This window comes from Ciconia boyciana, chromosome 1 (genome assembly GCF_034638445.1).
Source record: "Ciconia boyciana chromosome 1, ASM3463844v1, whole genome shotgun sequence".
Classification (NCBI taxonomy): Eukaryota; Metazoa; Chordata; class Aves; order Ciconiiformes; family Ciconiidae; genus Ciconia; species Ciconia boyciana.
In genome coordinates, this window is record NC_132934.1 from 215654381 (window position 1) to 215676763 (window position 22383).

The 22383-nt window shown below is 42.4% G+C and overlaps 1 protein-coding gene across 1 annotated transcript in view; it reads left to right on the forward strand.

The window, feature by feature from the left end:
* The window catches only part of TENM4 (teneurin transmembrane protein 4), a 514257-nt gene that overhangs the window by 392656 nt on the left and 99218 nt on the right, over positions 1 to 22383 (forward strand). Inside the window, exon 15 of the mRNA XM_072850823.1 lies at positions 9639 to 9785. Coding sequence (XP_072706924.1) covers positions 9639 to 9785 — 147 coding nt within the window. The remainder of the gene's footprint in view (positions 1 to 9638; positions 9786 to 22383) is intronic.

Below are 22383 nucleotides of genomic sequence, written 5' to 3' on the forward strand. Positions count from 1 at the left end.
TGATCTCAGTTTAACTCTAGTGATTTCACTGAGGCTCTGTCCACTTCACTCCATGGGGAAGATAAAGGGAAGAAGAATATTTGCAAAAAGAAGAAGGAGAGTGTGCTGGGGAAGAAGTCCTACCCGAAGGCCTGCCCTTAGCATCTCTCACTTCTCTCTTCTCTCCCTCCCTCCCTCTGAGCCAAGAGAAATGCTCATGTTATCCTTCCCAACGTGTTTCAGACCAAACAAACCAAGTTAGCTCAGGGTGGTAAAATGAGAGGGCTTTCAGTCTGAAAAATGCTCACATGAGCTCCCCTCATAGCAGATCTGGAGAGACAGTGGCTTCCAGCAGAGGGGTGGTAACATGGAGCTGAGTGCGGTGCCTTTGGGTGCAGAGGACACCTTAGAAAAGTAGCTTTTCTTCTGAGCCCCTACATAGTGCCTCAGCATGTCCCACATGCCCACAGGGTTTCCAGAGGAGTGTCTGTAGATAATAAGATGATATTTTAATGCCAGAAGTATAGCACAGGAATGAGACTGTACAGGTTTAGAGAAGAAAGATTCATGCTACCATGGAATATTCCCATAGAAGGCCTCCATTGTTTTTCAAATTACAAGAAAACATTGGCACATAACTGGCATATGGTTGGCATTGGCAACTGCCTCCACTGCCATCATCTGCACAATGGCTGCTGCCTGAATTTACAGGTTGGGCTGCTCTGGATGTCAAAATCCAAGAGACACGTTCCCAGGCTTCAGCCACCGTCCAAGCGGATGGTGATGCTGTGCTTCCCGCATGGCTACCACTACACCGGGGTGATTAGTTAATCTCATTCCCAAGCCTCATAACTATGCCACACTAGCTTAGCTCTGATCCTCCCAGCCCTCTCCGCCTACTTACAGTAGTGCTTTGATGGATCCACTAGATTCACAGGATGGAAAAATAATTCCTGCAAGGGCTGTGACCTCCCAGGTGGGCAGTCTGTGTGAACGAACCTGAAACAAAAACCTCTTCAAAAGGGTACCAGGACACAACTGAGAGAGAGATTGCAGGGAGCAGACAAGAACACAAGGGAAATAACGTTTAAGCAGGTAATGAAAGAGAGAAATGCAAGACAGAGAGCCTCTTATTTATTAATAAAGACCAGCTGCTGTTAGGACAGAGAGTGCCGCCTGCTGGCATGCGCAAGGGCCCTCCGAGGCAGGACTCCTGGCTTCTGCTTGTGTCTTTGCCACCAACTTTCTATTTGACCCCAGGAAATCAATTAGAAGGTGATTCTCCAAATTAATGTTCCATGGGAATTGGGCACATGACTGCTCCCACTTAGATCTATAACTTTCCTTTTTTTTCTTTAGCCCTCCTTGGAATGAGTATATTAATACTTACCTATCTGGTAGAGCTGCTGTGAGGTTAATTTAATATTTGTAAAGTAATTTGATCTGGGGCTAGAGGATGCTGTATAAATGCAATGTATTACCATTAAGAAGATCCAGGGAAAAGCCTCTCCCAGTCTGGTAAGGTCACAGAACTGTGCCTCTTTGTGCGGAAAAGTATAAGACAATCAGGTGAGGTGAGCACTTTCAAACGACTGGTTTTCCTGATGAAAAGAAAAGCAATCAGTAAAACAGAGGTAGACTGTTGCAAATGAGCAGAGCATTACAATATTCTGACGTATATATATATTTATACATATATATACCTATATATATATAAACACATAAATATATATATTAAACTTTCCTGTTTCTCTTCCTGATCTTAATGAGCAAAGATGACTGGGTGCCTAAACACAGCCTTCTTGAGCTCTTTGACTGAGGAGGGCTGTGCTCCACCCTTCTTCTTTTTTCTCTCCTCATAATCAAGGTTTTTATTTTCCTATCACAGCAAACTCTCCTTTGCCTTTCTAGCACCTGCACAGTCTCGTAGTAAGCCGCAATGCACTTATTCAATCCTACCTTAAATGTCCTGTCTTTTATCTCCCAAGCTCACTATCTGGATAAGGTAGTGAAAGGTATGCTCTTCCTTCCTATTTTTCCTATTGTCTTTGTGTTTCTTTTAAAAAAATGCACCATGAACATGCTGTGTTGAGGTTGCATCTCTTCCTCATCGTCACCAAAGTGCTCCCTAATGTCTGGAAGGGTGAACTTTCCAGTCATTTAGGTAGGAAATACCTTCGTAAGTGCTGTGACCCTGTGTTAACATCGTATCAGTGTTCCTACCTGTCCCTTTGTCCCTGCCCTCCCCTCCAAATCATGTCTCATCCTCACACCTCCTACCCAGGTAAGGCAAGTCAGGAGGAAACAAAAGTGTCTGTGAATACAGCAGGAGCCCTGTACAGTGATGTGTTTTATTTAAATGTCTGTGATCCATTTTGTAACAAGCAGGTGAGTGTACTTTCTGTGTGGAGTCTTCATGTTTTTGATCCATGACTGCAAAGTCTTACCTGAGAACTTTGAGTAATGATATATTATTATTTTTTTCTTAATACAAAATTGTTATGACCTCAAAGCCTCTGGTTGTATAAATCCGCAAAATCTATTGAAATTAGTGACGTTGCATTAATGTACACTACAACAAAATCCAACCCTATGTTCCTATTTGTAAATGTAAAGCAAGTCTAGGACCCAGGTCTTTCTTCAACGAAGAAGAAAAGGAATCGAACTGTTACAGAATAGAGATAATCTGCTATCTTAAAAAAATCTCACTTGTTTATTAATCAGAGCAATGAGCTAAATTAATTTAGGACTTTTAAATAGAAATACACAGTTCCACAATGCACTTAGCTTTCTAAAAATATTGAAATAGCACACATCTAGTTAAATACAACAATCTGACAATAAATATGATTGAGTTGGACACAAATATCTTTCTGCATGGCTGATTTGACACTAACAGCAACACAGTGCTGACACCATGCAGCATCATATGTTTGCTGGTTAAACAAACCAAAAAATCAGGTTGAACAAATCAGTTTCTTCCATAGCATTACCCTCCTTTTCAGGTTGTGAGCATTCAGAAATAGCATCTGTGAGAGGCTGATGAAGAAGGACAGATATGCCAAAATATTTGTCTGGTGAACAGTTAAAATGAAGTCTCTGCCATATAGGGCTCTTGTGCTGTGACAAGAAACATGGTTGCCCTACTGACTTTACTGCTCTGGATGAATTTACAATCTAATGTTTCTCTCTTGTTTCCATTGAGGCTTAAAGGCAGGTTCAGTTACAATGGCAAACAGGGAAAAACTTTGAACAGACAAACAAATAATAATGATAAGGAAGTGTCCACAGTTTAAATAAGGAGACTTTCATCTTCAGTGTAATGCAGCAACTGGTAGCTGTCCTTGGACCCCTGTTTATAGATCAGTGGATTGTTCAGTGGTAGCTAGTTTTCTCTGATTACTTAGAGTCAGTAAAACAGACTTGACTTTATTTAAATTAGGAGAAAAAAGTATATTCTCCTTCTTAGATCAAGGAAAAAGGGTCACTTGTGGTGTCCTTATGAAGTAATAGTGGTGGCATCCTTAGAGGAAGATATGGGCCATCAGTAGGGAGTGTGATCAGAACCTCCTGTTAATGTTCCACATCTCAGTGTTTTGCATTTCAAAACCCCAGGACTCCTCCTTTTCATCTCAACATGTATTGGAGAAGGTTGGATCAGAACGTAGCAGATAAGCACCAAGGGGATAGAAAAGATGAGAAATCAACCTGCAGAGCTTGGGTCCAGGGACCTTCAGTACTGATTTTCCCATTCAGTTGCCCATTTTTTTTTTTTACTAAGTCTTCTGTAGCTGTCATTTTTCCTCTGGATAGCCTTTTGACTCACCTTTATGCCCAAGAATAAAAACACATTATATTGAGTATTTCAGTGGGTAACAGGTTAAGCAACATACTAAGAATAAAAGATTGTCTCTTACCATGCATGGCCTCTTTTGGAAAGATTAGCAATAGCTGAAACATTAAAAGTGCATGTTTTTTACTTGGCTAACTCCATGGTGTGCATTTTTCAAAACTAAATTACTCATGCCCTTTTGGCTTTCTTAATTATTAACATCTTTCTGGTTGAAATCCCTTCCCAGTAATCCTGTCTCATCAAGGGTGAGCCTAATTTACTGCTGAATCTTTCCTACAGCTTTACAATAAACCAGTAAGTCAGAGAAGATGCAGAATTGTTTCTAAATTGGAGGGCAAGTTTCAATAGCAAATAGGTTAAACCAAGCAGCTCTAACTAGAATTGGAGTGGAGTCTTCTAAACTAAGGCCTAATTAACACTGGTAATGCTTAAAATGAAAAGAGGTGCCTACTATTAAAGAGTTGCTGATTTTAGAGAGAGCTTCTTCATCCAAAATACCATTGGAGCTGATGGTACATCAACGTCATTAACTTCTGTTGTTGGTTATCAATACTTGCTCTTAAAAAATAAACACATTAACACTGTAGTGAGGCATATAAACAGCTAGCCTGAAATGTAAAGATGCTGAACAACATTTGAATTCAGGGATGGCTGCAAAGTGACTTCTTTGGGCTGCTCCTGAAGTCTGAGAAGTAGGGAGAACCCAAGGTCTGACCACAGCCAATTCCCTCATTTGTACAGTTTTAAGCAGTAGGAGCTCTGGCAAGTAACTTTTTAATCTTCATTTTACAGGACGCATCTGACTAAGGGTTTCTGGATTCCCACCATCACAAAATATCATGGTGGTAGTTTAAGAGTTGAGTGTTTTTCAGGACACTTTACCAGGTTTCTCGTAATTTGCAGGGATCAGCTGATGCTTTGCTCCTCCCCTTCAGTCCTACAGAACTTCTGCAGGTCACTTACTGATTCTTGTTCTCTCAAGCTCCAGGTGTTTGCATCCTCACCTGTTTCATTCAGCCATGTCCTACTTGTTTCAGAGCTCAACCACTGTCTATCAGGACTTGCTAGAACATCCATCAGTGCTTTCCTACTGACAGTGGAGGAAAGATGATAGCCTTATCTTTTAAGTCCAATTTCAAGTGGCAATGAGGCTTGGCTTGAAGAAAAATCCCATTGAACATTGTTTATAATTGGACTAATTAGAGAAGGCCTTAACTGTACAGATCATTAAGAGCAGATTATTTTACCAACAATCTTAAAGGGTAATTTCTTACTCTGGTGACAGTCTCCATTGACTCTGATACTTTTTTCTTGTCTAGTTTAAAATTAGTCCACTTTTTATATTGCTTCCCTGGTCTGTACTGTCTCTCTGTAATGTCCCACAGTATCATCATCTTTCAGCAGTGCTTTCATGTGCTTCAGTTGGAAACTCACATAAAAGGTTTCCTGCCCGCCCCCCCCCCCCCAGCCTTATTTATATAATTAATTCTCTTAGTCACCCAAATACTGTTAACAAACACAAACAGGAATAATGGATCATTAGTGACTCTAGCTATGAGAAATCAGAGCTGCAAGATTATGGTGGTGTAAATCTGTGAGGATTAAGCCATCCTGCTGTGTTGATATTCAGAAGCACTTTGGAGACAAGGTGATCTTTTGCTTTATTCCCCAGCATGGGGGAAAGGAAGAGGTAAAGTTTATTTGTATCGTCTTTTCATCAAGTGCTTTGAAGTGCACCGCTTGTGGAATGGGGAATACTGTACGTTCCTATCTCTGTAGTGTTAGTGATGGCCAAGACTTTATGCAGTGAACCAGTTTAGAAATAGTAGTATTTACGGGTCCATTCTCCTAGATACATTGGCCTACACATCCATGTTGACTTCTAACTTTCTGAAGCTACGAGTCTTCTGAAAGCTGCTGTTTAATTTTGTTGTTTTCTATTAATGGTTTCCTTTCTCATTACTTCTGAAAAGTGTCTGCTTTCCTACCAAACCCATGACACAGGAGAGGTACAATTTAATCCTCACAGCACAGATACTTTGCTGTACCTTGTAGCATAATGGTTAATATCTGAAAACTTTTATGTTCATGGATCTATGAGGAAGAATTTGTGTCATTAGGAAACAGTTCTCTCTGACTCCTTGGAAGAGATTTACCCATTAGGAACCAGAGATTACTCTCTTCTTGATGGGAGGGGGTACATTTGCTTTCTAGACTTGAAAGATGCCAAAATGATGGAGTTTGACATTACAGGTGGGAGTTATCCCACTTTAGATATCTACAGCATAGATGTTTATAACTCAGCTAGTCATGCTGGGTTCCCTTAATAGTCAAGGAAGAGGAACAGACACTTTGGGAAGGCATAATCTCATGAGATTCTCTCTCTCTTCTGTCTCTTGTCTCCTGACTAATGCTTTTCCTCTATCTGTCTGCCTTCTGAGATGCTTGACTTAGTTTCTGTGGGTCCAGATCAAAAAGATTCAGAGGAAATGATGGAAGTCCATTCAGATAGTCTCAAACACATTTCATATAGACAATGAATTGCACACAAAATTCAAAGACATACGACTGAAAGGGGTCTCATCAGTTAAGAGTCCAGTCTTCTGCTGTCAAGGGCAACCACATTGTGTAAAACCTTATATAAATTTACCAAGCGCTATGGATAGATCAGTGAGGCTTCTTCTCCTTAATACTCCTACTGGGAGGCTACACCAAAACTTTATTCCTTTGATCCTGGCAAATGATTTTTTTTTTTTTCTAATTTCCAGCCAGGATTTATTCATGCTTGGTTTATGTCCATTTGTTGTTATGCCAGCATTATTCTCTTTAGCTTAAATAGCTGTTTTCCCTTCTCACTGTTTATCTGTTTCATGCATTTGTGGAAAACAATCATAGTCTTTTCAGCCTTTGCTGTGCTAGAGTAGACAAATCAAGCTCTTCTCTTTTCCTCAGATGCAGAAGGTGCTCCCATCCTAATTATATCAGCCATTTTCTGCCACTCCAAATTCCCCCTTTCCTAAGCCTAGGAGAGTAGAGCACATGCAGCTCCATATGAGCTCCTAATTTTTACAGTTACATTAGTTTTTACTTAGACTTGCTGGACACTCCTCATGTGAGACATCTGAAGATCATTTGCTTTTGTCAGTCTCAGAGCAAGTGATCAATCAGTACAGTATCTTTTCTGTCTAATAAAGTTAGATCTTTGCTTTTGAGATCTTTGTTCCAAAGATTATAAAATGCAAAATATAATTGAAACAAAAACAATAAAATGAAATCCCTCTTTTCCCTCTGAATTTTCATCATGTGAAACCTCACAGTCCTAACTTAAACCGTTTCCAGGATTTGGACCTGTTCCTACATGGCTTGGAACCAAATCCAGACGACTTTTTGTCTTTGGCTCCCAGCAAAAGTTCTAAAACCTATCTCCTTCCCATTGCAGAAAATAAGAGTCTGCTCCAGGAATTAAATGCTACTTGTTGGGTTAAAAATCTAGTGGTCTCCAACCCTTCTTCTCTCATCCTTTTACAGTGGTGTCTTCAGCTTCTCATCACTCAACTCTTTTTGGTTCTCACTGCACTCCTGTCCAGGTCTACACCACTACACCTTTGCAAGGAGTTTCCTGCTCATCCTCTGCAACTGCAGGGTAGAAAATAACTTTTTAGGATGGGTTATAAAGAGTCCAAGCAGTAAAAACATGGAGTGTGCTCAATGGTGATGCACCAGCCAAGCTCTAATGGAGCCATGCAGAAGACACATAAAGTGAGATTTCTTCAGAGGTTTTTCATCTAGACAAATTTAGGCAGATTTATAAGGAGGGAAAAACAGTCATATGTCTACCATCAGGATGGTCCCATCCAAACTCAATGTATCTACTCCAAAGTGGGATTACCTACCTAGCTAAGTAATATTAGCAGGTTATTTTAACAAGTAGCACACTTCTTCCTCTCTCATTCTCCAAAAGAGCTGAATGCTTTCAGCTTGTACTGAAAGTAAGTAAAGGGAACAAACAAACAAATTAGCTCTAGCATTGGAAAAAAAATCAGATTAAATGGTTAAAGGTTTGACACAATTGTAAGTAACGGAAGGTAGGGTATTAAAATGGAGAATTTCAGGTAGTCTTGCCTATAAATAGCTCTTCTGTGGTATATAAATACTAATATAGTGTATAAATACCAAAATACACACACACACAAGCATGCTCACACATACACACACTCGTTGGATGCTCCCCCCCACCCTGAATACATGCTTTAAAAGACTGAAATACACCAAATTTGTTTGTAAATGGAAAATGTATTTAAGATCCTTTTAAAGGACTTTTCCTTACCACCTTTGTTTCTCTTTCCATTTGGTCCCTGTAAATCTGTCACTTGTTAGAAAAACAATCCTAGAAAAGATGTTAATTTCACCATGAAACAATTCTTTAGTTAAAAGGCATTTCTGAACGACATTTCCCCAGCACAGTACACATGATGGCGTGGTGTGCTCTACATGCTGTCTCAGCACTTTCTTGGGCAGACCCTCATGCATCATGCAGTCAACCAGAGGTTGCAATGACACACACCTCTTCGCCACCATGTTCTAACCCTTTAGGACAGGATAAGTCTGTGTTGTTTGCACCGTTTCACGAACAAACCTGTCTTGCAAAGCTGAGGGCCTGAAGAAACTCGGACTATGTGGTAGGATTGCACAACACACGTATAAATAGAGAGGGCCTTAAAACAGGGCTCAAGAAGACTGAATTGTGTTCCTGGTATAATCAGTCCTGCTGAGTGACCTTGACAGTCACTTCAGTCCCTTGTACTTCAGTTTTCTAAGCTGTAAAATGTGGCTTACATTTCTGACTGCTTCTCAGTAAAGATTTCTGAGCTCTGCAGGTAAAAAGTCCCCAGAACTATACAAGCTAAGCAGCCTCCCTTGTACCGCTGCTTACTGTGGAAATTACTCTGCTATTTTCTTGGGGGGGGGGGAAGGGAGAGAAATCTCAGCAAGAGGTCATCAGATGAGAAAATCAAACCCTAGTGAGCGGACTGGGAGCTTGGTGTTCATCCTGCCTAAGTTTTATCGCCTATAAAAGAAACGCCTGCCTCTGTGCTGGGCTCCCTCTCTAGTCAGTGGGGAGAAATGTGTGTTTCCAGAGCGTGCTTCAGCTCACCAGTACGGGCATCTAACACACACGAGGGGATTTATGCCATGGGACAGTTTTTCTCTGCTGACTGCAGAGAGAGTTGAAGGTATCTCCATTATAGATGAGTTGTAACCGGATGAGATTAATCCCACCCAAAGTGACTACAGTAGAGGAACTGGGTGTTCTCCAAATATTTTCTAACATAGGAATTACCTTCCCTTTCCAGCCAGCTTTGACTGCTTACCAGTCTGAGGTCTCAGTATTGCTGAAAGCCAGCTGCTTTATCCCACTGGGTGTTAGGAACTTTAACCCCACATGCAATTTAGGTAGCCCCAAATCTTGGTCTTACAAAGCAAAGGCTTTGAGAAACTCAGAGGGCAGGGTGGTTTTTACAACCAATGAAGCAGGAAAATCTCATTGCCTCCCTGAAGCTCACCATTCCCTCAGTCCTATTAGTGAGGCCGTGCTGTGAGGACCTCCTGGGAGATAGCAGCCCACTGAGTGGTCACCACCATCCTGATATGGAACTGGGACGGTTCACTCCAGGTGGGAAGACACCGAGTGGGAGTGGAGAAATAAACTGAAGGCGAAGAGAAAAAGCTGTTTAATTAGCCCCTCTCCAGGCTGCATTGCTTTATCTTTCCAGTTCATTTGAATGTGTGGCTGTTTGCCTTGCAGAGGGATGTCCTGGCTTGTGTAACGGCAACGGCAGATGCACTCTGGACATGAACGGTTGGCACTGTGTCTGCCAGCTGGGCTGGAGAGGAGTGGGCTGCGATACTTCCATGGAGACGGCATGCGGCGATGGGAAAGACAACGACGGAGGTAGGACATGAGCACATGTGATATGTCAGGCTTCGCAGAGCCTACAAACCTTGCACAGTGAACAGTCAGCTGGGCTTGATTCTGCAGGGCAGATTGTTTTCTGACAGCTGGTGGAGAACAGACAGTGAAGTCTGCCAGGCTGACTCAGACAGAATGGATTTGAATTCATATGAAATGGATTTGGACCTGCGGTGCCAGGACTGAAGAGGGAGGTTTGTTTATCCTCAAATCAAGTCCATATACCAGAGAGCAGGCAGAGGCTATGCACTCGTCCTGTCACTCCACCCCAGCCGGGTGGCTCAGCAGTGACACGATGGGACCACCTCAGACAGCAAACACCCCTGACTGTTCGAACTTTGGCCTCACTGCCTGAGGTTTTCATCAAGGCTCTCTGGTAGGTCACTACTGACTTGGGATGGATGTTTTGCAGAAACTCAGAGGCTTCGGTGACTGATCCCCATGCCCACAAGCCATCCAATCCCTCTCGAACCATGTTTTATTGATTACAGTTCCATATGTAATGATGTCAGGCATGTGAATAATAGCCCTGCGTAATGCAGACTTAATATTCAGAGTTATCTCATTACAAAAGAAACCCTGGTGCAGTGTGAAGGTTTGAATTAGAGGGCAGGAGATGAGATATTAAATTTAAGGCATAAGGGAGTCTGCATAATTTGTTTTGTTGTCACTCAGCAAAAGGCTTTGTAAACCACAAGTCTGGGCCAGGACCCAGACTGTGAAGTGGAGACTGCATTTTGCAAGCCTCTGTTTTATCATATTCACAAGAACAGTACAGTTAAAAAAAAAATAAAAATAGCCAAGCCAAGACTGTAATTATCTCCTTCACAGCAACTGGGATTCTGATTGAATATTTAAAATACTTCTGCACATCTGGCATGGCAAATGGACCAAATTATCCCTTTAGAAAAGACAGAAAAAATTGGAGAACCATACAAAGAGTACACACTATAAAACAAAGGTCGCTTTTTGCCTCACACGAAACTGCATATCACTGTACTCATCTTTCCTATTTACAGCTGACACAGGGCAGCAATAAAGTTCATCACATCAGATGTGTAAAAATATGTTAAACAGAGCCAAGGATAATCCCAGTTTCCATGGAAAAAATAACCAACAAAAACCCTGTAAAGTTTTTAGAAAGAGGGAGAGGGGAGAAGGAGTAGTACAGCTTAACACACAAGGTAGACCACATCTGTATAACATCAAAAAGCATGACCAGACTCTGAGCAGGTTGGTGGAAGACCATCTCCTCATATCTCCTGGTTCAAGGTGCTAACCTTGTAACTGGGTTACCCTCACCTTGAAATGAGCCGTTTGTCGCCTTGCTAGCCTGCAGGACAGCAGATGTAGACAGGAGAGACAAAAGGCATCGACATGTTTACAAGTTGGTGCACATCAGCTGCTAACTTGCATTTGGTGAACTTGTGTGGAGCAGTGTTGTACACAGCTAGAGCAGAGCAACTGATAGGTTGTAACATATTGCCATGTGACAGCTTATTCATGTGTCAGAGCCCACAAATGAGTGTTGACTTTAATCTTGGTAACACTAAAAAAAATACACGTACATGGTGTGCATTACAGTTTACAGATAATCCATGTCATACATTATGCTAGTTCTTTGATTTTGCTACATTACTGCTAAGGACTCTCCTCAGCTGGAAAGTGGAACAGGTATACATTTACCTTCTCAGGTTGATTTTTATACATGTTTATGGATCATTTGTGCTGTATTTGTGGGCTCAAATCTAGAATTTCAACCTCTGAGATGCAGGGGCATCAGCAGTGGTGAGGCACTTCTACTCTGAAGCCCGATTTCCTTGTTTAGCACAGGGATTTGTATATGGTTACATGGACTGGTAAAGAAAGGCTGATTCTGGACCTGTTTCCTAGCTGTTATGTTGATCCCTATAGCAAGACAGCTGGACACATTTGAAGAACATCCATAGAGTAATTTAGGTTGGAAGGCACCTCCACCAGTTGTCTAGTTCAACCCCCTTCTCAGAGCAGGTCTAATTACATCAGGTTGCTCAGGACTGTGTCCAGTCAACTCTTGAGCACCTCCAAGGATGGAGATTGCATCTCTCTCGGCAACCTGCTCCAGTATATGACCATCCTTCTAGTAAACGTTCTTCTTCTAATATCTAATCATAATTTTCCCTGTTCCAACTTAATGTCTGTTGCCTTTTGTCCAGCACCATCTGAGACATCATAGAGTACCCCAGCTGCCTTCTGGCTTCCCCTTCACGATAACTTGTATTTCCAGTGTAGCGTATGTATATGTTTCATGTGTGACAGCTGCCTTTGGATTTCTCAGATATCCAAAGGCAAGTCAAATGACACTTAGGCACCTGTGTTTAGGAAGCAGAATTGAGCCCATATCCGATGCAGCCATTTTGTCACCACAAACATTATACCTTGGAAAACTGCTGTGCTTCAAAGAGCACTGAAGAGATGTAGGCCTGAACAGCCTCTTGAAAGAGCATGTAGTATGTGTATGAACACTATGTCTTCTCCCTCTTTTGGGGTCCTATCACAGTCTCTGGAGCGGTGCATGCTTAGGGCTGGAGAAAGGTGGTTTATTGGACTGTTCACTGTAAAGGATTTCAGGGCTATTGCTGAATTTGTCTTCATATGCACATGAATGTAGACAATGGAGATGGGAGTCCTTTCATGACTCCTTAGAAGTCAAACATCTGAGCTGGTCACTGTGGGTGCCACCAGCAGAGAGAAATAGATTTAGGGCATCATATCTCTGAGCTATTTCAGATACTGCCTCGTAGGTGCCTACTTTTGCTTGGTGACTGCTGCCCGTTGAGTCACTTTCTGCTCAGAGCAGCATCTCTCAAAGCTGAGACACCATGGTGGGGCTGTTCACGCTACAGGGGGGCTTCACCCTGCCTGGGCGCATTGGAAGCTGGTTCCCGTGCTGTGGTATCATGTGTCTGCTAATCAAGATCCCTGCAGCCGGAAATTCCTCAGGATAATGGGAGCTGAAGTCAGAATCTTTTTCATCAGATCCCAGCTTAATCATACCCTGAGGGAGACGGGTACCAAATTACAGGGTGTGTTTGCCTCTTAAATCTGGAGGCTGTTCAGATAAACAATAACAAGCTAAGCAGAAGTCACTCAGAGAGAGACTCGGTGAAATGTAATCTTGGTTCAGGTTAGAAAAAAGGTGTCTCGGAGGGCCGTCCCCTCTCCACACACAAGTGTCATTTGTCAAAGCTAGCACTTAGGTTTCACACCCAAGTCCACTTTATTTACACTTTTGAACACAAAGCTCGTCAACTTGGAAGGAGTTGTAGCAAGTAACTGAGAGCAGGCGATCATCCAGTATCAGTCAAGGGAAAACAGTGCAGTGACAGAGCTTTAACAATCTGGGTAAAAGGCTAGGATTTTGCACATTTGACCTAAGAGGCCACCTGTATTACAACAAATGGGAGGTGTTTCCTTAAAGCAAGCTGAGAAAAGTGGTTCTTGCCTCTCTTTGGCAGAAAATAACCTTTCTAATTCATGGCTGTAAACTCTCACTACCTGAGAGTAGTCCTGTCTCACCCCACACTGAGTGCTCTGTCATGTGCTTGAAGAATAAGAATTTTGAAGGTTTAAAAGACCAAGGAAATTATCTTCTGTGACAAGTCCTAGAAGTGGAATTAATGGCATTTGACAAAGCCTTGAGAACAGGCTAATATGCCATAGGCTAAGTATGGGCTCCGTTGCATTTGTAGACTCCTCCATCAGGAACAGAGCATACAGGAAGAATGGAAGGGAAGAGGAGAGGATATTCCTCACAGTCTCACAGATATGCTGTTGGGGAGCAAAGATGATTAACACAGCTTTTCTCAGATTTTTCTCAGAGTGGAGAAATAATATGTGTGTGACTCCCTCCTTATTGAGAGGCAGAGAGTTGGCCAATTCACCCTATCATTGTCTGGATATACCCCACTGTCCTGAAACCATGAGAGAATTATAGATATTAAACTAAATTGCTCTTTTGGTCTAAAAGTTCTGTCTGAAACACAGTAACTTCATTTGAAGGCCTTTGTTACTGTTTTGGGCTTTTCCAGAGTAGCAAAGTCTTCCAGAAAGGGTAAAGCTTGCTGGTTCTCCAGGAAGCGGAACTGACCGCAGCCTTCATTTCCTGCTTTGAACAATTCCAGTTGCTAAACAGTTGCTGAACTCTACCCAAAGTGAATCTACTTGACTTGTGAAAGGCAAGAGTCTTTCTCAGAGGAAAAATATGTCTGGAATATAAATGTTCCTAACATTATCTAACCCTTCATATTAATTAGAGGTTGATGTTCAGTTCTCTGCTGCCTCTTCCCAATTTAAACACTTCCAAAGGCTTGTGTTAGTGATTACTGCAGGATAATTTAAATAGATAGATAGACAGATGGATAGATAGACAGATAGATAATCTTCCCAGTCAAATAGTGCTGGCTTATCCTAACGTGTATTGCACACCATTACATGGAAGTACAGCAACTTCATTTTTCTTACATGTCACCTGGTCAATGATCTTTCTTTTTGGGAGTGAAGAAAATAAACCATCCTCTTCTCTTTTTCTGCAAGAATTGTAGTGAAGTTTCTACCCCTCAGTTTATGTCTCATTCGTGGCAGCTACATGCAATGCATTCAGCCTAGCATGAACACAGGGTTCCAATGTACACGTGGCCCTGTTTTGCCTTTGCAAGTTCAGTCTGCGCTCCACCAGATGCTACCCAAGAGCAATCCTTATGCTGTCCTTCCCTCTATCCTCCTGGGCCAGAGCAACTAAAAGTTGCCTTAGTTTTCAAACCCTGGAGCAGTGAGCAGGTCAGAGCCACCAAGCCACCGCACATGGGATTTTTGCCTTTCTTTGCAGCCTTGAGTATTAGTTATTGCTGCCACTAGAAACTAACTCTCACTTCAGTGACGATCTAATTCAGGAATGAGTTCTCTGAGGCAAATCAATGCTGTTTGTTTAACTGTACCATAGCCCGTTGGTGCAACTCCACAGAGTAATGCTTTGTGTCTTGCTTGCCCCATTCAAGGGTCAGGTAGCGCTTGTAGTAAGGTGGAGACTTGCCTAATGCTTTGAGACAGCAGCATTTTAAATTCTTTGGCAAGAGAAATTTTGGCTCTGCACACTGGCCTTCTTAACACCCATGTGTCCACCATCTGTCCACCACATGCCAAATAAGTTAGGGAGCTGGCAGAAGTCTGCATTGCTCTTTGCCAGTACATAGGGTTCCACCTGAAGGTAGCGGCAGGGTTGTAAAGGGAATTGTAAAGAATCCAGGAGAACCCCAGAATGTAAACCTTTGTCTTTGCAAGTGCTTGAGCTGCCGACAAGGTGGTGGGGTGCTTTCAGATTATTTTTGTTTTCTTTTTGCACACTGTTATGAACCTTTACTTCATGCCTGCAAGGCTTTTATAGCACAAGAAGATTGTCTCCTGGGCATGGTGTGGGAGCTGTCTGCTTCCTTGAAACCATAAAAAATGATGCATTAACGTGCTAGCTACATTTATGAAGGGAAGTGTTGAGAACTGAACGCACCTGGGAAAACAGCCATCATAAATTAGCATTTACCATCACAGATAGATCCAGTCAAACAACAGGGTCATCTTGGAGGAACCACAAAGCACTGCTAAAAAGATGAGAAAGTCTGCTGTACCTGAAAAGATTGGCTAGCTGGTATAATTTGTTATAAATCACCCAGCTTCTCTTCCTCTGTTTTATGATGACTGTTAATCAACCTTTCCTCAAGTAAGAGAACAAAATGACCAGTTCACATTTTCAGGCTTCAGCTCTTTGCTGATTCTGTGTTGGACAGTAACACTTGAGGATCACCTGCTGCCGGTTGTTAGCACTGGGGCTGTCAGGAGGGTGGTGTGAACCCAGGCGTTACGGCATCCAGAAGCAGGCATTGGTTGTGCCATTACTCAAGATGATGTGTTGTGAACTGAGGGTCTAGCAGTGGCTGTGGGTTGTCTTGACAGCTTGGGAGAGTTCCTGGTACTTTTGACTATTCCTTAAAGAAATGTCTTTGATTAATAGCTACAGAAAGAAACCATGAAAGTGTCCTCTGTGTCAAAAGAAACGTACCATTGCTGCTGAAATGAGAGAAGTCACTGATGGGAAGGAGGCACTGCTGATATATAAGATGTAACAAAAGGTGACATGAACCATCTTCAGAAAAGGCAGGCTTGGACACGCATTTCACAAAGCATTTCTGCACCTGAAAAGATGCTTAAACAGAGTTTGGGCACAAATGTTCAAAGGAGAAATTCAGGAAAGCTCTGCCAGACCTGCTTTAGCACCTGACGCAAACTCTTGCCTCCTCTTTGGGCAGAAAGTCCCCTTAAAAACCTAAAGTTTTGCCCCGAGTGTGCTCAGGGTGCATAGAGTGCATGGCCAGTTTCCGCTTGACCAGGATTTGAGAAACATGCTTATATCTGAGTTACCTGAGACCACTTTCCAAGCTGTGCTCAGATGATTGCTTGAGTTGCCTTGGATTCAGTCAACAGAATCTGTTAGGGCAAACGTTTCAACAGTAGCTTAACACTTGCAGCACTTGCCAGGAGAGCGAGAGACCTTGGTGACAAGGATATCTCAGCTGCTGAGGGTGTGAACCCATTGCTCCCACAAAAAAATTCTAGTCTCTGAGTCCCTTTTTTTCAGAGGAATCACTTTTGAGAGGTGCTTTGGCTCCTGAAGAAGGCAGTTTTGGCTACGGTATTGCATGACCATCAGTCAGGTCAAGCAACCTATACTTACTGCACTGTCTGAATGCCAGTCTCTCCGCTGCTGGAGGGACTCACATACGTACCTTGCTCAGCTTCATGAATATCACTCCAAACATAGATTGTCTGGTTTCTGTGCTGCTTTGCCGGTCATGCAATGTGTAAGTCCATTTGTTAAAAGCCTTCCTGGAGAAAGGAAGAAACCCTGAAGCCAGCTGCATCAACTATATCCTCCAGAGCAATGATGAGCTGGGGGATGCTGTGAACTTGTAGACTCTAAACACATTATTATAGCTCTGGTTTATGCCCAGCTAGTGGTGATTATCATGTGTTTTCTGTCATTTCCTCCTTCTTCTTCCCTCCTTTTTCTTTTCAGATGTTTTGTTAAACAAGAATGTAGCTCTGGATTAGGATGGACTTTTTGCAGAGTATTTCCGTAGTGACTAGCACCGCAGAGCTCTGCTTCTGCAGTAGAGCCCAAGGAGTGCTGTAATTCAAACACCTGATTACTATTACATATGACTATTATTTCGAATTTGCAAACATGCACTGAGCACTTAGAGAAAGATGTGAGGGCAATTCCTTTCCCAGGCAGCCAGCAGCCTATTTTAGCCAGGATACAACCAGTGACAACCTTATTCAGGCAAAATCAAAACAGAGCAGGTGGGATAGAAAGAGCAAAGAGAACTTTAATAGCTAACATGATCACAGGGGGTTGACAGTCACCTTGCTGTTGTTCCTTACATTTGTGTTTTGTTTCCCTTTGATTCCTTACAGTGGGGCCAAAAGCTACAACTCTTTTGTTGAATAGGTAAAATTGTTCTCCGCAAACCACTGGAGTAAAACCTATTTATTCCCCAAATCCAATTGAAGTAAATTGAGTGTCGGTCCTCAGCTCAGGGCAGAACATCATTACTCCTGTAAAGCTTCATCAGCACAAGCATTCACATGAACAATAACTTGTGTTCTGTGCAGAAGTACTGAGCCATTCCTTTAGTCTCTGTGTCACCAGAGTTTAGGCTAGAGCTGGAAGGGTAAAATCTGATTTGCTCAAGGGTAAGCCTAACACTTTGTTAGCTTTACCTCTGAGCGTCTGTATTTTAAACTCTCCCCATCCAAACTCTCCCAGTAATATGTCCAAAAGCGTCACAGGACAAGACAGTCTCCCCACGAAAAGTGATAATGTTGCCTGGTGAATGGCACAGAAAGGAATGTGAGAGATAAGAACTGGATGAGGCGAGAGATGCAATTATTTGTATAATCCGTGCATTTTATGCTTTCATTAGCAATGAAAATACCCCTGAAAGACAATGGGGTTTTATTGTTATTTTTCTGTCTAGTTTTGCTTTGCCTAGTACAGTTTCTCACAGAGGCTCTTCCTGCTGCAGTCAGTGGCAAAAAGTCTCATGATCTTCAGCAGGAGCAATCCTTGAATTTGTCATGTATGCTGTCCCAGATTTACCCTAATATGGCTCCTTAGGCTCACCTCCCCCTGACTGCCTGCAAGTCCAGGGCTCCCGATATGCATCACGGTCCACAGGATGCTCTCTGCCTACAAACAGGCCCATCCCTACCTGTGGCCTGCCTGTTCCAGCCCGACACTTGACATGCAGCACCTGTCAGAGTCTGCTTAAACACATAATAACACCTCTGGCTGAAGGTTATTTGCATTCAGTTGTTGATGTTAGCATGACGGATTTTTGTTGCAGCACCCATAACTCTGTAGAAATGCTCAATTATTCAATCTCAGCGAGCTAAGACGCTGCCCATTAAATCAGCCAACACAATTGTGGGGCCATGAAAAGTCACAGCTAATTTGAAATTTTATTAGCTCTCGGCTGATCTTGTTTACTGCAGAAGCAGTCTCTCAAAACCAGCCCTTTGCTTCTGTACAAAACTCTAATCCTTGACACCTTGTTGGCGCTGCATGGTGGTGGGTGAGGGACTTGGAAACTAGACTGCATGAGGCTTGAAAGAGGAATGAGACTGCCGTGGGATTTGTGAGCACTTTGCAGCCAGCAAGTGCAGCAGCAACCCAAGGAAAGCAGGGATAGTAGCCCCATTGCTGGCTAGTAGTGGCTGTGAACATGACAATTAGTTTTTGTTCTGGGGAGGGAATATGTCACGCTCATCTCATCTGCCTCTCCTAATAAGCAGTGGTGTTCAATAGGCACACAGTTTTTCCTACCAGTTAGTGGCTGGTTGTGTGCCTTAGGATCTTAACCCATTCCTAGCAAAGGAGGCTTTCAGGGAAGCCAGAGAGTCTGGATGTGAAGGCTTACAGGCAAGGAAGACACTCACAAAACCCCTTTAGTTACTCAACGCCTGCCCCATCCTGTGTGCTTGGGAGGGAAGGAGCATGTCCCATTTAGCCAACCACCTGGCAGATGTGGTGCTTACCATACCAACTTTGTTTCTATCATAACACACCTGGAACAGGTTCAGTTTATTTGTTGTTTTCTTGAGAAGAAAATTACTTTTGGCTTGGCTCCTGCAACTCCTTGTGTGGTAAATACCAGAAAGCATGAGATACTGCTCCTCCAGCCCACCTGAAGCTCTGGTGGGCAGGGTAAACAAGACACAGCCCTGAGTCCTCCACAGTGACCCCAGCAGCTCCAGATTTTCAAAACTTCTGGTTGGTTTGGGTGGCTGTATTTTTTTGCATGCTATTTAAACATCGTAAAGGGCATGATTTTCAGGAGGCGATGGGTCACAAGCAGTGTTTGAAAGCCAAGTAATTTTAGGTCATCTTAAATTTGGCATCCAGGTGACTGTTTGTAGAAGGCAGTTATGATATTGCGTATCTCGTGAAACTCCTGAATAAGGTCAGCATTCAGATCTATTGTCATTATCTAACGTAGCTGTCCCAGTTGCTACAGTGAGGGTGTTTAAAGTGAGTTAATACCAGGTGTTTTCCAGCTGGTATTAAGCAAGTGTGGTGCTTGTTAGGCCAAGGTCCTGCTCCAAGAAGGCACAGATAGCTTGAGAGTTTAGTCCCTTTCATGAAGCAATGCTTGCATGGAGAACAGGCTGAAAATACATTGCAGACACAAACCTTTAATGAGAATTGTGGTTATTTCATTGGGTTGTGCTGGCACTTCAGTTGTTTTGTGAACAGAAAATAAAGACAGTCTCTGCTTCCAAAGAGTTTACAGTCTAAGGTAGTGTTTGGAAGAGCTCACTAATGGGATTGGTGGATTTGCAATCTTTAAAATGAGATAGAGCATCTTTCTAAAAACAGTGTTCCAACTCCACCTACAAGAAATGAGCTAGATGCAGTAATCCCAAAGTAAAACTCGCTGTCTGGTGATACGAGTGCAGATTATCTGATCAAAGTGGACTTGGTCCCCTAAAAAATAATGTTAGCTAAGTATATTGGAGCTCCTTTATCGTAAATGGCAGAAAAGGAACCTTTTTTGCTGAGTCCTGATGATTCTCCTTCATGTCTGTCGCTCTCTGAAAGGAATGAGACAGGGCTCACAGGATGACTTCCAGAGGTCCCGTGCAGTCTTACTTATTCTATGATTACATGATTCTTTGTTAAAGCTGCAACCCATTGATCACATTATTTACCAGACATGGCAATGTCTTGCCAATAGCTCCCTTTTCACAGAGGCAGTGATTTGATTCACCCAATGGGGTGAGATCGCAAAAGGTATTTATTTCATGGCTTTACACAAAGGAGGTCTGGCAAAAGAGTTTTATTTTTGGCACGATTGCCAGTTAAGGGCACCTGTGCCTATATAGGATGCGTAAAATGTCTCAAAGATGTAAAAACTTGTATTACATAGAAATACTGAGGAACACAAGAGATGGCTTAAAATCTGACTCAGTGACAGATCTCCAAATTAATTTGTTAATTGAAAGGCATCTATGATTGAAGCTTTTTCCAGAGGGGTCCCTTGGGATTGGTTGTTGGATCCAAACCTATTCAGCAGTTTCATCATTGTCTTAGAATGTAGCTTAAATCTCTCCTGGTAAAATCTTCAGGTCACCTAAAGCTTGGTATGGCGGTAAATAGCATACCCAGATCATTTTGATACAGAGTGATCTGACTCACATCGCTACAAGGTCACAATCAAACAAAATGTGTCTTAATGCAGCAAAATGCAATATAATACTCCTGGGAACAAAGCAAGCATGTTATACTTACGGGTTGGGAGACTCTTGAAAAGCAATGACTCAGAACAGGATTTAGAGGTCACTGGAGATAATTGTCTCAACATGAGTTCTCAGTGCAAGGCTATTGCTAAAAGGCTACTGTGAACCTTAGAAGTATAAAAACCCAAAAGTTGGGAAGTGGTCTCTCTTCTGTACCCAATATTGCTGCCACTTGCTGCCACAGTTCTGTGTCCAGCGTTGGTGCCCACACATAACAAAAGATGTGAAATGACTGGGAAGAGATCAAAGGATGCCACACGCAAAAAAAATCCAGCAGCTGGAAAACAAACCTTACGATGGGAAGTTTAATCTTCCTCAGCTGTTCAGAGAAAAGGGTTGGAATGGATTGTTGCTCTGTGTGGAGGGACTTGCACATGGAAAACACATCAGGGCATGCAGGGCAGAAAGAAATATTGGTAACCTTGCAGAGAAAGGCAAAACAAGTTCCAGTTGTGGGATATTGGAGTTGTTAGACAAATTCAACCTTGAAATAAGATGCAGTTTCCTCGCAGTAATTAAGCATTTGAATAGTTTACCGGAGGAAGTGGTGGACTCACTGTAATCAACTGTCTTTGATATATGAGATATCTTTCTAAAAGACAGGCTTTAATCCAGTTCTAGGGAGAAAAAAAATTAACAGCCTGTGTATATAAGAGGTCAGCCAAGCTGATCGTAGTAGCTTCTTTGACCTTAAAGCATGTGAATTACTGTAATCCCTCTACGCAGGACTTTCAACCTTCCGTGGAGATAATTCAGCAACACATTTGTTCTCTGGTCTGAAGTGCCACGGTCATATTATGGCTACATGTAGAATAAGGGAGCTGCCACTTTTTAAAACCAAGAGCTGTATGAACATGGCCATAGCTGAGAACTTCCTGTGCTGCATATCTGTGCTCTGGGAGCTACCGGAGTTAGGAATCCACGCACAGATCATGGCTCTCTGTGGCTTTGCTGCTGCAAAACTTGGGTGCAGAAGCCACTAGGTCCCATGTTCACCTCCTTCTGTTACTTCTCTTTGGAAATTTTGCAGTGAGTTCTAAGGAAAATTCACCTTTACACTTTATAAATTTCAAAGGTGTTTTGTATTATTACTTCATATTGTTTTGTGAGATCATACCTTGCTATATTTTCTTTTGCTGCTGGTGCTGGCTTCCCACATTTGTTTTTGTCTACTTGGACCATTAAACCATGAGTTTTATTTTGCTCTGATTTTATTTTCTGTTAGTCCATGCAGGTCCCTGAATGCCTTGCTCTTCATGTGTAGGGAGCTTCTTGCAAATGTCACTGTATCCTCACTCTTCTGATGGATCCAGTGAGAGATCTCAGGGCATGAGAAGTCATAGCTGTGTACAATTTCATTATATCTCCTCACAATTCACTGTAGGGCACCACTTGGATCACTTGTGGACCATACAATAAAAAAAAAAACAAACCACAATAAAACAATATTCAGATGGAGACATCACTATTTATTATCTGGTTAGTAGCTTAACTCTTGCCATTCTGCATGGCTCAGACAAAAATGTCCTTTCTAAGTGAAAGAAATGCTTTGCCCTGAGACTGCTGTTGATATCGCAGGGAGTTGCGTAGCTAAACCCCATTTCAGCTTCTGAGAACCTTAATGAGTTTAAGATGTCAGTGACAAACCTCTCTGGTGTAATTACCCCCAACTTATTCCATACAGGCCTGA